Consider the following 14,388-nt stretch of genomic DNA (forward strand, 5'->3'; position numbering starts at 1 on the left):
AAAGGGAAAGACTTCAGAATAGCAGGGCTGACAGAGCCATAAATCGTTGGTGAGCGATAAATGATTAAACTGTTTAAGCAACAATTTTGAGCATTTAAGAGATTGTATTCCTCTTTCAAATTGTTCGATCCCCCTAAGAAGTTGTTCTAGCGATAAAGCGAAGATATTTCAAGTCCTGTGTCCAGAGATGAGGAAACTGAAACCCTCACTATTTGCGTTCAAGTGAATGTGATTACGTCGTAATACTATTGACATAAAGCTAAACAAATTTGAACCCTTCTTAATAAGAAATACGACTTCTTGTCAAACAGCAAACAAACTTGGACCAATCCACTACGCTACCCGTAGCAATGTAAATATTTCAAGTACATTTCCATTTAGAAAATGAGAAAAGCAGACCTAGTGTTTGATCAAAAACGCCCTTTTATACAAAAAAAAAATATATATTTAGTCTTGTTTTTGGGCGTTTTTGTCTTGCCAAATTCTAAGCTTCAAAGGTTTGAGACTTGATTAAAACACACACACACAAAGATATCAATCATGTGCTAAGTACACCCGTATAGCCAGCTCGGCCTATTTATACTGTTTCCTAATTATTTGTTAGACAACAAAACGGCTCGTCGCTGAGTTCTCGAAGTGCCAAGCCTGCTTGCCGGCGGTACTCCGTGCTATCATTGCGATGATAACACCGAGTACCGCCGGCAAGCAGGCTGCCAAGTGCCTTCGAGACGTTTTTATTAACCCAGGTTAGTTTTGATGTTGGATATTCTGCCTCCTATCGCACTCAGAGATGCATCAGGCCCCACTTCGAAAGCGTTTGCCCGTTTTCTGGCTTTATTACCACAGGTAGCTCACTATGATTCAGATTCACTATGTGAAAAAAATACTGGTTTCATGGGTACATCTTTATAAGCTTTCATTTGTTCCCTTGTATTGTGGCAATAAGCTCACCGGATGAAAGAGAAAACAGTTTTCGTTTTAATTCCTTTTGACATTATGTCAGTTACTTTCCGTTTCGAGCAGCCTTTTCCCGTGTGCCAGGTACACAGCTTTGTGAACCATTCGACACATTTTAAAAGGTACATTTGACGCATGGCAACCGATGAATAGAAACATGACCGCAACTGTTAACACGGATATATTTATAGCGACATGTTACTTAAAATAGTTTTACCACCGCGAAATTATTAGAGTAACAGAGTTTCTCTCTTTGCTTGTTTATCCACGAATTGCAGGCATGTACCCAGGATTTTTTCTTGGGAGGGGGTGTGAAATCCGAAAAAAGGGACCTAACTTTTCTGGGGGAGGTGTGTGTGTGTGTGGGGGGGGGGGGGGGGGGAGATAGTGAGTTTTCTTGAGTTTTCTGATAAAAATCTGAACAATAAGGGATTTTTTTATATGCCTTTGCAGTATCTCCACGGGACGTTTATTGTCGGATTTGGCTACATACCGGAGTGATTTATCTCAAGCTTTATAATTTTTTTCTATAAATAGCACGTCTATTGAGAACCGAAAGTGGACCTTCGGCCGTTGCGAGGAGGGGGGGGGGGGGGTGCGTTCGCACCCACTGCACTCCCCTGGGTACGGGCCTGAGTTGAGGAAACAAGTGGAGATAGGGACTTATAGGTGACCTCGGTAGCAACAGCATGGAGCGCTTGGTAGCGGAAGGGAATCTCAACTTTTTGAGGAACACTATGGTCGGCGCTAACGTGTCTTATCGTTCGCTACGCGCATGTATTCAACTTCCCCATGTCTTCCCACAACTCTTTGCGTAAAAACGAGGTCAAGGGGCATCTTTACAATTTCGCCCCTTTGAATAAGGTTATTTTCTAGTTTTGCAAAGCTTTAGCAATCAAAAACATACTTATATTAATAGCAAAATCAAGTTATTTACAAAGTCACAACACCATTTTTACAAAGATATTTCTAGAACTTGTCCTACCCATTCACAAGGATTAAAATCCCCCCACCCCCACCTAGTAGGGGCTATTATACAAGCTTGTAACATTCACCCTCCCCACCCTGGTAATTTTTAAGTCTGGTCGACGTCGAGGGTCAAGTCAACAAGGTTCATTGTTGTCTTAGTGGAGTTGCAGCCGCGCAAACCAGCGATGAACCGCGAGGGCTTGGGGACGTTCGATGAGTTGTCGCGTTTCGTCTGTGTACCAGCCTCCCTGTAGTGAAAAAAAAACACAGGTAGTCAGAACGAAAATCTAGTAATTGTCATACAACACAGGTAGTCAGAACGAAAATCTAGTAATTGTCATACAACACAGGTAGTCAAAACGAAAATCTAGTAATTGTCATACAACACAGGTAGTCAGAACGAAAATCTAGTAATTGTCATACAACACAGGTAGTCAGAACGAAAATCTAGTAATTGTCATACAACACAGGTAGTAAGAACGAAAATCTAGTAATTGTCATACAACACATGTAGTAAGAACGAAAATCTAGTAATTGTCATACAACACAGGTAGCAAGAACGAAAATCTAGTAATTGTCATACAACACAGGTAGTACGAACGAAAATCTAGTAATTGTCATACAACACATGTAGTAAGAACGAAAATCTAGTAATTGTCATACAACACAGGTAGCAAGAACGAAAATCTAGTAATTGTCATACAACACAGGTAGCAAGAACGAAAATCTAGCAATTGTCATACAACACAGGTAGTAAGAACGAAAATCTAGTAATTGTCATACAACACAGGTAGTCAGAACGAAAATCTAGTAATTGTCATACAACACAGGTAGTCAGAACGAAAATCTAGCAATTGTCATACAACACAGGTAGTAAGAACGAAAATCTAGTAATTGTCATACAACACAGGTAGTCACAACGAAAATCTAGTAATTGTCATACAACACAGGTAGTCACAACGAAAATCTAGTAATTGTCATACAACACAGGTAGTAAGAACGAAAATCTAGTAATTGTCATACAACACAGGTAGTAAAAACGAAAATCTAGTAATTGTCATACAACACAGGTAGTCAGAACGAAAATCTAGTAATTGTCATACAACACAGGTAGTAAGAACGAAAATCTAGTAATTGTCATACAACACAGGTAGTCAGAACGAAAATCTAGTAATTGTCATACAACACAGGTAGTCAGAACGAAAATCTAGTAATTGTTCATATCCCAAACAAACACGAGAGTTCTGTTTCAGTAGTACAAAACGAATATTAAAGGAAAATAAACAAAAGGTCTTTTGTGCGAAGTTCGTCCTTTTAAATAAGCGCCTCCCCCGAACAAGCGCCCCTATTGAGAGTCGAAAAATTTTAAAAGCGCCGGGCGCTTATTCGAGTTAACAAGGGAATAAATCGTGGAGGACAATTCGTGTTTGCCATATTGAGTGACTCCCCAGGTAAAAGAAGGGTGTTTTCAGCTTGTTTGACGTCGGTGGAGGGCATGTTGGGCGTACCTTGGCAAGTAGACTTGGCTGACATTATCTCGTCTGTAGTTGCTGAGATTGGTTTGTACCGAATGAGTAAGTTTAGTGCGAAGATTGGCCTGCAAAATAGACACACACGACGGAATATTATTACACCAAAACAAACAAAAAACTCCATCGATATCGTAACAATTCCTTCAATAATGTTATTGTAAAGCCCCCTAATAACATGGTGCAGCAAAGGCGCTCCAAATAACTATTTTTAATCGTACATCACGACGCATGATATTGTGATGGTGATGCTTTGCTAGCAATGTTTTAGAATTAGCGCTGTTTGCGCGGGACGTCGCTGTTAGACATTTGTGGTCGGCTCGGAACCGCGCGCTACAAGAATCCAAGATGACGCCTGCCAAACCACACAAAACAAGCACAATGTTTCTCGGCCCTGTTTTACTGATGCTTTTGCGGTGTCTGCACTTGAAACAGTTACAAATACCTAACTAGTTTGAGCGCCTTGCGGCGTAGCTCCCACTCATTCTACTCGTACGACTTGACGATGTTGAACTCGATTAAAAACAACTCACTAGTTTGAGCGCTTTGCGGCGTAGCTCCCACTCATTCCACTCGTACGACTTGACGATGTTGGACTCGATAAAAAACAACTCACCAGTTTGAGCGCTTTGCGGCGTAGCTCCCACTCATTCTACTCGTACGACTTGACGATGTTGAACCCGATAAAAAACAACTCACTAGTTTGAGCGCTTTGCGGCGTAGCTCCCACTCATTCCACTCGTACGACTTGACGATGTTGAACTCGATTAAAAACAACTCACTAGTTTGAGCGCTTTGCGGCGTAGCTCCCACTCATTCCACTCGTACGACTTGACGATGTTGGACCCGATAAAAAACAACTCACTAGTTTGAGCGCTTTGCGGCGTAGCTCCCACTCATTCCACTCGTACGACTTGACGATGTTGAACTCGATAAAAAACAACTCACTAGTTTGAGCGCTTTGCGGCGTAGCTCCCACTCATTCTACTCGTACGACTTGACGATGTTGAACTCGATAAAAAACAACTCACCAGTTTGAGCGCTTTGCGGCGTAGCTCCCACTCATTCCACTCGTACGACTTGACGATGTTGGACTCGATAAAAAACAACTCACCAGTTTGAGCGCTTTGCGGCGTAGCTCCCACTCATTCTACTCGTACGACTTGACGATGTTGAACCCGATAAAAAACAACTCACCAGTTTGAGCGCTTTGCGGCGTAGCTCCCACTCATTCTACTCGTACGACTTGACGATGTTGAACTCGATAAAAAACAACTCACCAGTTTGAGCGCTTTGCGGCGTAGCTCCCACTCATTCCACTCGTACGACTTGACGATGTTGAACTCGATAAAAAACAACTCACCAGTTTGAGCGCTTTGCGGCGTAGCTCCCACTCATTCTACTCGTACGACTTGACGATGTTGGACTCGATAAAAAACAACTCACCAGTTTGAGCGCTTTGCGGCGTAGCTCCCACTCATTCCACTCGTACGACTTGACGATGTTGAACTCGATAAAAAACAACTCACCAGTTTGAGCGCTTTGCGGCGTAGCTCCCACTCATTCCACTCGTACGACTTGACGATGTTGAACTCGATAAAAAACAACTCACCAGTTTGAGCGCTTTGCGGCGTAGCTCCCACTCATTCCACTCGTACGACTTGACGATGTTGGACTCGATAAAAAACAACTCACCAGTTTGAGCGCCTTGCGGCGTAGCTCCCACTCATTCCACTCGTACGACTTGACGATGTTGAACTCGATAAAAAACAACTCACCAGTTTGAGCGCTTTGCGGCGTAGCTCCCACTCATTCTACTCGTACGACTTGACGATGTTGAACTCGATAAAAAACAACTCACCAGTTTGAGCGCTTTGCGGCGTAGCTCCCACTCATTCCACTCGTACGACTTGACGATGTTGGACTCGATAAAGTGCGTGTCTGTTTGCGTGCCGCTGTCGCACTTGGTAATTGGCGCCTCGATCATTCTTCCCTGGTCACGGAGCTAAGAGGAGAAAAGAAGGCGACTGGTGTGAAATTGGGGAAGATCGATGAAATAAATACCATAGTGACGATGGTGGTGATGGTGATGATTATGATGATGGGGGTTGGTAATGATCATGGTGATAATGTGATGGTGATGATGTGATGGTGAAAATTATGATGATGATGATGGTGGTGAAAATTATGATGATGGTTGTGGTGATGATGATGACGATGAGATGGTAATCATGGTGATAATGTGATGATGATGATGATAAGGTGTTATGGAGGCAAACTCGTACTTGCGTGTAAGGTGTTATGGAGGCAAACTCGTACTTGCGTGTAAGGTGTTATGGAGGCAAACTCGTACTTGCGTGTAAGGTGTTATGGAGGCAAACTCGTACTTGCGTGTAAGGTGTTATGGAGGCAAACTCGTACTTGCGTGTAAGGTGTTATGGAGGCAAACTCGTACTCGCGTGTAAGGTGTTATGGAGGCAAACTCGTACTCGCGTGTAAGGTGTTATGGAGGCAAACTTTGCGTGTAAGGTGTTATGGAGGCAAACTCGTACTTGCGTGTAAGGTGTTATGGAGGCAAACTCGTACTTGCGTGTAAGGTGTTATGGAGGCAAACTCGTACTTGCGTGTAAGGTGTTATGGAGGCAAACTCGTACTCGCGTGTAAGGTGTTATGGAGGCAAACTCGTACTTGCGTGTAAGGTGTTATGGAGGCAAACTGTGAGTGCAGCTCTAGAAGCTGGATCAGTTCCGGAGATCTCTTCGCTGCTTCAGCTATACCCGCAATGTAGCTGGAAATGAATATGGAATTGAATTACACAAGACTGACAATAAAAATAAAACGATAAGATAGAATTAGAAAGATAAGATATTAAAATACATCGTTTCTTTAAAATTGAAAATGGAAGCTACTTGTGGGGGCAGAAAGAAAGGTTTCTTTTAGAATGAAAATTACTGCTTACCAAGAGGAGCTTCAAGAGTAATGTTACCTATCAGGGGCGCTAGAGAACTCGAGCGCGGCCTGCTAGTTGCTGAACGAGTGATGTTACCTATCAGGGGCGTTAGAGAACTCGAGCGCGGCCTACTTGTTGCTGAACGTGTAATGTTACCTATCAGGGGCGTTAGAGAACTCGAGCGCGGCCTACTTGTTGCTAAACGTGTAATGTTACCTATCAGGGGCGTTAGAGAACTCGAGCGCGGCCTGCTTGTTGTTGAACGTGTAATGTTACCTATCAGGGGCGTTAGAGAACTCGAGCGCGGCCTGCTTGTTGCTGAACGAGTAATGTTACCTATCAGGGGCGCTAGAGAACTCGAGCACGGCCTGCTTGTTGTTGAACGTGTAATGTTACCTATCAGGGGCGCTAGAGAACTCGAGCGCGGCCTGCTTGTTGCTGAACGAGTAATGTTACCTATCAGGGGCGTTAGAGAACTCGAGCGCGGCCTGCTTGTTGCTGAACGTGTAATGTTACCTATCAGGGGCGTTAGAGAACTCGAGCGCGGCCTGCTTGTTGCTGAACGTGTAATGTTACCTATCAGGGGCGCTAGAGAACTCGAGCGCGGCCTGCTTGTTGCTGAACGAGTAATGTTACCTATCAGGGGCGTTAGAGAACTCGAGCGCGGCCTGCTTGTTGCTGAACGTGTAATGTTACCTATCAGGGGCGTTAGAGAACTCGAGCGCGGCCTGCTTGTTGCTGAACGAGTAATGTTACCTATCAGGGGCGTTAGAGAACTCGAGCGCGGCCTGCTTGTTGCTGAACGAGTAATGTTACCTATCAGGGGCGCTAGAGAACTCGAGCGCGGCCTGCTTGTTGCTGAACGAGTAATGTTACCTATCAGGGGCGTTAGAGAACTCGAGCGCGGCCTGCTTGTTGCTGAACGTGTAATGTTACCTATCAGGGGCGTTAGAGAACTCGAGCGCGGCCTGCTTGTTGCTGAACGAGTAATGTTACCTATCAGGGGCGTTAGAGAACTCGAGCGCGGCCTGCTTGTTGCTGAACGAGTAATGTTACCTATCAGGGGCGTTAGAGAACTCGAGCGCGGCCTGCTTGTTGCTGAACGAGTAATGTTACCTATCAGGGGCGTTAGAGAACTCGAGCGCGGCCTGCTTGTTGCTGAACGAGTAATGTTACCTATCAGGGGCGTTAGAAAACTCGAGCGCGGCCTACTTGTTGCTGAACGTGTAATGTTACCTATCAGGGGCGTTAGAGAACTCGAGCGCGGCCTGCTTGTTGCTGAACGAGTAATGTTACCTATCAGGGGCGTTAGAGAACTCGAGCACGGCCTGCTTGTTGCTGAACGTGTAATGTTACCTATCAGGGGCGTTAGAGAACTCGAGCGCGGCCTACTTGTTGCTGAACGTGTAAAGTTACCTATCAGGGGCGCTAGAGAACTCGAGCGCGGCCTGCTTGTCGCTGAACGAGTAATGTTACCTATCAGGGGCGCTAGAGAACTCGAGCGCGGCCTGCTTGTTGCTGAACGAGTAATGTTACCTATCAGGGGCGTTAGAGAACTCGAGCGCGGCCTACTTGTTGCTGAACGTGTAATGTTACCTATCAGGGGCGTTAGAGAACTCGAGCGCGGCCTGCTTGTTGTTGAACGTGTAATGTTACCTATCAGGGGCGTTAGAGAACTCGAGCGCGGCCTGCTTGTTGCTGAACGCGTAGTAGTTATCCTTGTAGGTGAGCACCCCAATGGCGGGGTTAGATGTGATGAGGAGTCGATCAAACACTACTAAAGACCACGCACAGAAGCCCTGCAATGGAAGGAGGGAGGTCGTTAGGAAGGCTACACGAACCCCAACAAACAAATGAGAAAACACCTTTAGCGATACTGCTACCATCAGAAAGTCAGAACAATAATAACGACACCCCTTAACTAGCGCTTATTTCTTAGATTTGAATATTGAACATCTCTTGATCAGCTTATTTCTTAGAATTGAATATTGAACATCTCTTGATCAGCATTTTAATGATTAATTATTATTTTTATTTTTGGGGTGAGGCCCTAGATTGTACCCCCCTTCCCCTAAGGCTACGTTAAATTAGAACACGTAACTTGAAGACTTACTCTGTACTGTATTGGTAGCTTATCAAAGTTCTTGGTGGTCTCGTGGAACAAGACTTCCACCTTCTCATTACTGATCTCCTTGGGGTTAACGCGGCAGTCATCACCTGAAGTCTAACAAACAAATGAAGGTCATAATAGTGATAGTGGCGTTGTTTTGGGTAGAGAAAATAAGTCAGTAATAACACAATAGGATATTATGGTAAGTGTTACCTCAGCAATTCTTTGGTCATCGGTGATAATCTCTAGTCCATCTGTATGTAGAGCAAGCGACTCTTCAGGCAAAAGTTCTCTATGAGCCTACAAGATAATCACATCTTTATTATCATGTTTTTATGGTGATCATGATAATGGTTATTGCCATGGAGATAAAGTGTAATGATGATTTTAACAATAAGCATGATGGGCAATGATGATAATAATATTGAAGATAGTAATAAGGAAATATAATGATGATAATGACAGAAATGACAGAAGGACGATGACAATAATTGTTAATATTGGCTGTAATAATAATTGTTTATATTGGCTGTAATAATGATGATGAATGTTGATGATGATGACAATGATTGTTAATATTGGCTGTAATAATGATGGTTCTTTATATTGGCTGTAATAATGATGATGAATGTTGATGATGATGACAATGATTGTAAATATTGGCTGTAATAATGATGATGAATGGTGATGATGATGACAGTTAATGTAAGTGATAGCCGTGACAATGATGATGGCAATAAAGGATGATGATGACGAATGTTGCTGATGATGATTATGACAAGAATGTTAGTGGTAGCCATGAAAATGGTAATGGTGAAAGAGGATGGTGATGATGATGTTTATCCATGAAACTGATGATGCTTTAGCCATCCATACCTTGGTAAATGGCTCCAGACTTGCCAGAATATTGCTCAGGACACTAAGCAAGACCATTTCATCTTGAAAGCCAGTCCAAACATGTGCCATAGTGATGAACTGGGGCTGCAGATGGCAAAGGAAACAACTGACTTACTTAGTGAGCAAATAGGGCTATTTGAGAACTCTGCAGACAATGAGATTCTTAGAAAAACTGGAAGCCTAATATTTGGATGAAGCTGATGCCCAGAGAGGACAGAGTGAACCTGAACATACAGTATATGTTATTTACCAGCTGGAAGGTCCATATCGAAAATAATGTGACTGAGGTCACAGATGACCATATATATATGTTATTTACCAGCTGGAAGGTCCATATCGAAAATAATGTGACTGAGGTCACAGATGACCATATATATATGTTATTTACCAGCTGGAAGGTTCATATCGAAAATAATGTGACTGAGGTCACAGATGACCATATATATTTGTTATTTACCAGCTGGGAGGTCCATATCAAAAATAATGTGACTGAGGTCACAGATGACCATATATATATGTTATTTACCAGCTGGAAGGTCCATATCGAAAATAATGTGACTGAGGTCACAGATGACCATATATATTTGTTATTTACCAGCTGGAAGGTCCATATCGAAAATAATGTGACTGAGGTCACAGATGACCATATATATATGTTATTTACCAGCTGGAAGGTTCATATCGAAAATAATGTGACTGAGGTCACAGATGACCATATATTTATGTTATTTACCAGCTGGAAGGTTCATATCGAAAATAATGTGACTGAGGTCACAGATGACCATATATATATGTTATTTACCAGCTGGAAGGTCCATATCGAAAATAATGTGACTGAGGTCACAGATGACCATATATATATGTTATTTACCAGCTGGGAGGTCCGTATCGAAAATAATGTGACTGAGGTCACAGATGACCATATATATATGTTATTTACCAGCTGGGAGGTCCATATCGAAAATAATGTGACTGAGGTCACAGATGACCATATATATATGTTATTTACCAGCTGGAAGGTCCATATCGAAAATAATGTGACTGAGGTCACAGATGACCATATATATTTGTTATTTACCAGCTGGGAGGTCCGTAACGAAAGGTCACAGATGACCATATAATGGTATTTACCAGATGGGAGGTCCATATCAAAAATAATGTGACTGAGGTCACAGATGACCATATATATATGTTATTTACCAGCTGTGAGGTCCATATCAAAAATAATGTGACTGAGGTCACGGATGACCATATTTCACAATATGGACCAGCCCTTAGCTGGAGGAAACATATTATCTTTAAAGGTCATTTTATTATTTCAAATCAACTTATTTATTTGTAGCTGAGCATTTAGTATTGTGGGAAAAAAACAAATCAGTGTGGATAATTTGATGGACACCAGGCACACAAACAAAAAATAAATCCATCGAATTACAAGTTGAGGTGGAGAAAGACAAACTGTATTTATCACTTACATAGACTTGTGCAGTAGGGACTGCTGTTTTGGACTGGACAGTGGTCTTTAGGGCATCCATTCTGGCAGCAAACTGCGACTCAAGCGCTTCGACCTGCTGTGCGCACCCAATGACATCATTCTGCACAAAGGAAACCATTAATAAATGTTACTGGCAGCATTTTAATTCCTTTTATGGCGGGGGGACTCAACGAACCAGACAAACAACTGCAATATTGTAAAGTAGCTTGAAATTAAAACAATTGTAAGATGTTGGTGCAGTCCATTACTCTGTGGCTATTTGCTGACAGTTGCCAACTCTGACATCTAATTATTACTTATAAATATAAACTTCTGATAACAGTATTTCTAATAACGAAATACATACCAGGAGAACATTGAGAAATGCTTCATGCTGTCTGGTGTTGATCAATGATTCCTTTAACAGTTTCAGTGATATTCCCTCCAGCTTGTTCTGATCATTCTCAGACTTTTCCAACAAAGCTAGAAACAACATTAAGTCTAACTAATGTCACATAACATAATAAGATGGCTTCTTTCTTAAATAGGAAGGAAGGAAGGAAAGGGTCACAATAGCTAAAATTAGACTTGCTAATATGTATGTTTGCAAGAAAAAAAAGTTTGGAAATACCCCAAGAGATGAAAATGGGTCAGATTCTTATGTGAAATTCTGGGTGAAGGGTTTGGATTGAGAGACTTTAAACTCGGATTTCCCCTGTAAGAAAACTTCTTTATCAATAAACTTCAAACTATGCAGCCAATGCTTCTCAGTAAAACTCAAGCAGCAGGCTTCACCTGTGTAGAGGAAGGCTTGCTGTGTTGTATTCTGTATTTCTGTCTGTACATTCTGAGTTGTTGCAGGGACTGCTTCATGAAGGATTGCTGGTACTAGAAGGGGGAAAAACAGAAGAATCATGTGATTGCTATCAAAAGATATATACTACAAAAAAACATGATGTTGAATGGATGCTTACAATCATCAATTCCCTCTCCTCCTTTCCCACACTCTCTATTGAAGAGTCTTATTCCTGTAACTATCAGTGTCAGCTCATTAAGTTGACGTTCTTTGTCTCTCTTGGTCAAGGACATGAACGTTCCCAGCTCAGTCTGTGGGAACACACTCTGAAGTGCAGCTAAACATGATGAAATGAAAAAAAAATTATTGAATGCACAACATATATAAAGGAGAATTAAAAAAAAAAAAACAAGAAGAAAAGATTTCTCTCCATCAGACTGGTTTATACCTGTTGCTTCCCTGACAACTCCGATGTCTGTTGGAGAGCCAAGACCTGATCTGAGTAGCACGCAGGAAACAATTTTACGGTACAATGCTGGAAAAGGAGAAATAGATTAGGTTGATAAACAGGCATTTTTTTCCCCTGCGTATGATGTCTAGTCAAGTTGATGCATACACATCCACAAAAATCAACGAAGCTTACCTTCAAGTTCATCCCTTGTTCTGGCTCTGCTGTCTGTGATTTCTCGGATAACTGGCGAGAGACGCTGTTCCAAAACACGACGATGCTCTTCAAGGAAGTCGCCTATTCATGAACATACAGTTAGGCAATTAGCACTAACCATTGTTTAAAAAATATGTGAGATGCCTTTTTCAGCTACTATACTGTCATTCTACTTACTTCTACTGGTATAGTTCATATCAAAATAGACTTGCATCTTCACAGTATCTAGAGCTGGTGAGTTGGAGTCCAACAACCTTGCAACGCATAGCTTGAAACACAAACTTATATTAGTAAACTAACATTCAATTCTGAACCATACAAGGAGGAAACACAATGGGCAGCTCTTACCTTTATTAGTTTTTGTACATCATCTTTAGTTAATGTGCGATCAACATTAAACTCGTTATCAGGGTCTAATACAACTGCTTTCACCTAAAATGATCAGATTTTAAAAACATCAGCACATCTATAGGATTGGTTTGCTACATTTGTTATAGGAGGATATTACAAGGTTGCACATGGATATAAATTATAGCTTCAAGTGTTGAGATTATCTCAAACGAGTAAGTGCAGTGCAGCGAAGCGAACAAGTGATAAGATATCAGCACGAGAAGATAAAACTATACCCACAAGCAGCCATGAATGTTCTGTTTATTAATGAGATCTTATATGAGACAAAAATAAAGCATGGGGTGGGAGCATCACAAAGAGATACAAAAAAAAAAAAACAAAGGGTGAGCTTAGGCAAAGTAAAAATAAACATATGTTTCCCATCCCCACCCACGTCTTTTTTTAAGGCCGCTTTAAAATTATTATTATTTGTTATTTTTAACCAAAAGCATATAAAACAAGAAATAAACTGTGCTACCGATTTTGAAAACATTGCAGAGGAGCTCAAAACTTTAGTTTATGTAATATATGACTATGTGAGTTGTATAGTTTATGTATATTTATAAACATTTAATATTTCACCTAAGAATCACGCAAAATTCCTGCTATATCTTGAGAATAGTGTAAATACACCTTGTCATCGACATTAAGAAATAAAATGAAAAGCAGCCCACCTGCTAGAATTTGTAACGAAAAGCTATTTAGAGTTTCTATAGGCTTTATTGCGGATTCGTGGTCGATTCGTTTGTCTTATTTATGCTCAGTTTATTTTACAAACTGACCCTGGTTGTCATATATCTATACTCTGATATCGGGGCACGTGGGGGAGCAGTGACTCATTGCATAACAAAATCACTAGTAACAAATCACTAACTGAACATAACAATATTGTTACAGAATTGTTACTAAAATCCGGACGGGAAACTTTTTTTTTCTTGGCCTTAACACCCTTGGTTCCTGAACACATCTTCTCTGATGAACTCCCTTTCTAAACCCTCTTTATCCTGATGTCTGCACTAGAACTGATGTGTGTAAGAGAAACAGCAGAGTTAAAACAAATAACACAGGATTACTGCAATATTCCTACAAAATATCAAGACCTTTAGGTGGTCACTGTTCTATTTTTTGGGGAAATGAAGGATATTACCCAATGAGATAGATTAACAAAAACACTGGGAGTACTTATTTGGTGTCTGTGTAAATGACATATTTTCGCTGTTTGATCAAAACTAGGATAGTGTATTTATCCAGTCTTGTATTATCTAACTTTCCCTTGATAATAAAATGGATTTTATACATCATAATACACAATCTGAATATCACAGTTTCGTTGGTTTAGTAAAAAGTCTTAGATACCTTCATCCTCTTACCATAAAGGCTACCAATGTTTCCGACACGGCTTGTCCCTTATTTGCACATTCTTGGGCAATTTCCCTGATGATATTCTTTATAACGCTTTCGGCTTGTGCTCTAGACATTTTGTCGTGCTCACAACCTATATGTGCCTGTATTCTTGTATAAAACCCTAAACTTTATACACTTCAACGGCCATTTTCTAGTAAACTTATAGGAAAACACCATGGAAACAACTTATGATCAGATACACATCTATGGGCAATTGTGATTGGCTAGTAAGAAAACCCGCGAATACT

General features: G+C 41.3%; 1 protein-coding gene across 2 annotated transcripts; it reads right to left on the minus strand.

Annotated features, from left to right (window-relative positions):
- Positions 1–1,869: 1,869 nt before the first annotated feature.
- Positions 1,870–14,322, minus strand: LOC116619663 (cilia- and flagella-associated protein 206-like). 2 transcript variants are annotated; one of them, XM_048729382.1, is made up of 17 exons: positions 14,107–14,322; positions 12,695–12,778; positions 12,524–12,614; positions 12,326–12,427; positions 12,131–12,217; positions 11,861–12,019; positions 11,682–11,774; positions 11,254–11,369; positions 10,888–11,007; positions 9,392–9,496; positions 8,729–8,815; positions 8,519–8,629; positions 8,062–8,204; positions 6,144–6,243; positions 5,317–5,460; positions 3,435–3,523; positions 1,870–2,174 (listed from the first exon to the last, which is right to left on the minus strand). In XM_048729382.1, exons 1-17 carry the CDS (start codon positions 14,212–14,214, stop codon positions 2,033–2,035), a joined length of 1,881 nt encoding a protein of 626 aa, XP_048585339.1. In that variant the 5' UTR covers positions 14,215–14,322; the 3' UTR covers positions 1,870–2,032. The 2 variants fall into 2 exon arrangements, with proteins under 2 accessions (XP_048585339.1, XP_048585340.1); XM_048729383.1 differs by having other exon boundaries at positions 14,093–14,228.
- Between the last annotated feature and the right edge of the window lie 66 nt (positions 14,323–14,388).

The sequence above is a fragment of the Nematostella vectensis genome, chromosome 6 (genome assembly GCF_932526225.1).
Source record: "Nematostella vectensis chromosome 6, jaNemVect1.1, whole genome shotgun sequence".
Classification (NCBI taxonomy): domain Eukaryota; kingdom Metazoa; phylum Cnidaria; class Anthozoa; order Actiniaria; family Edwardsiidae; genus Nematostella; species Nematostella vectensis.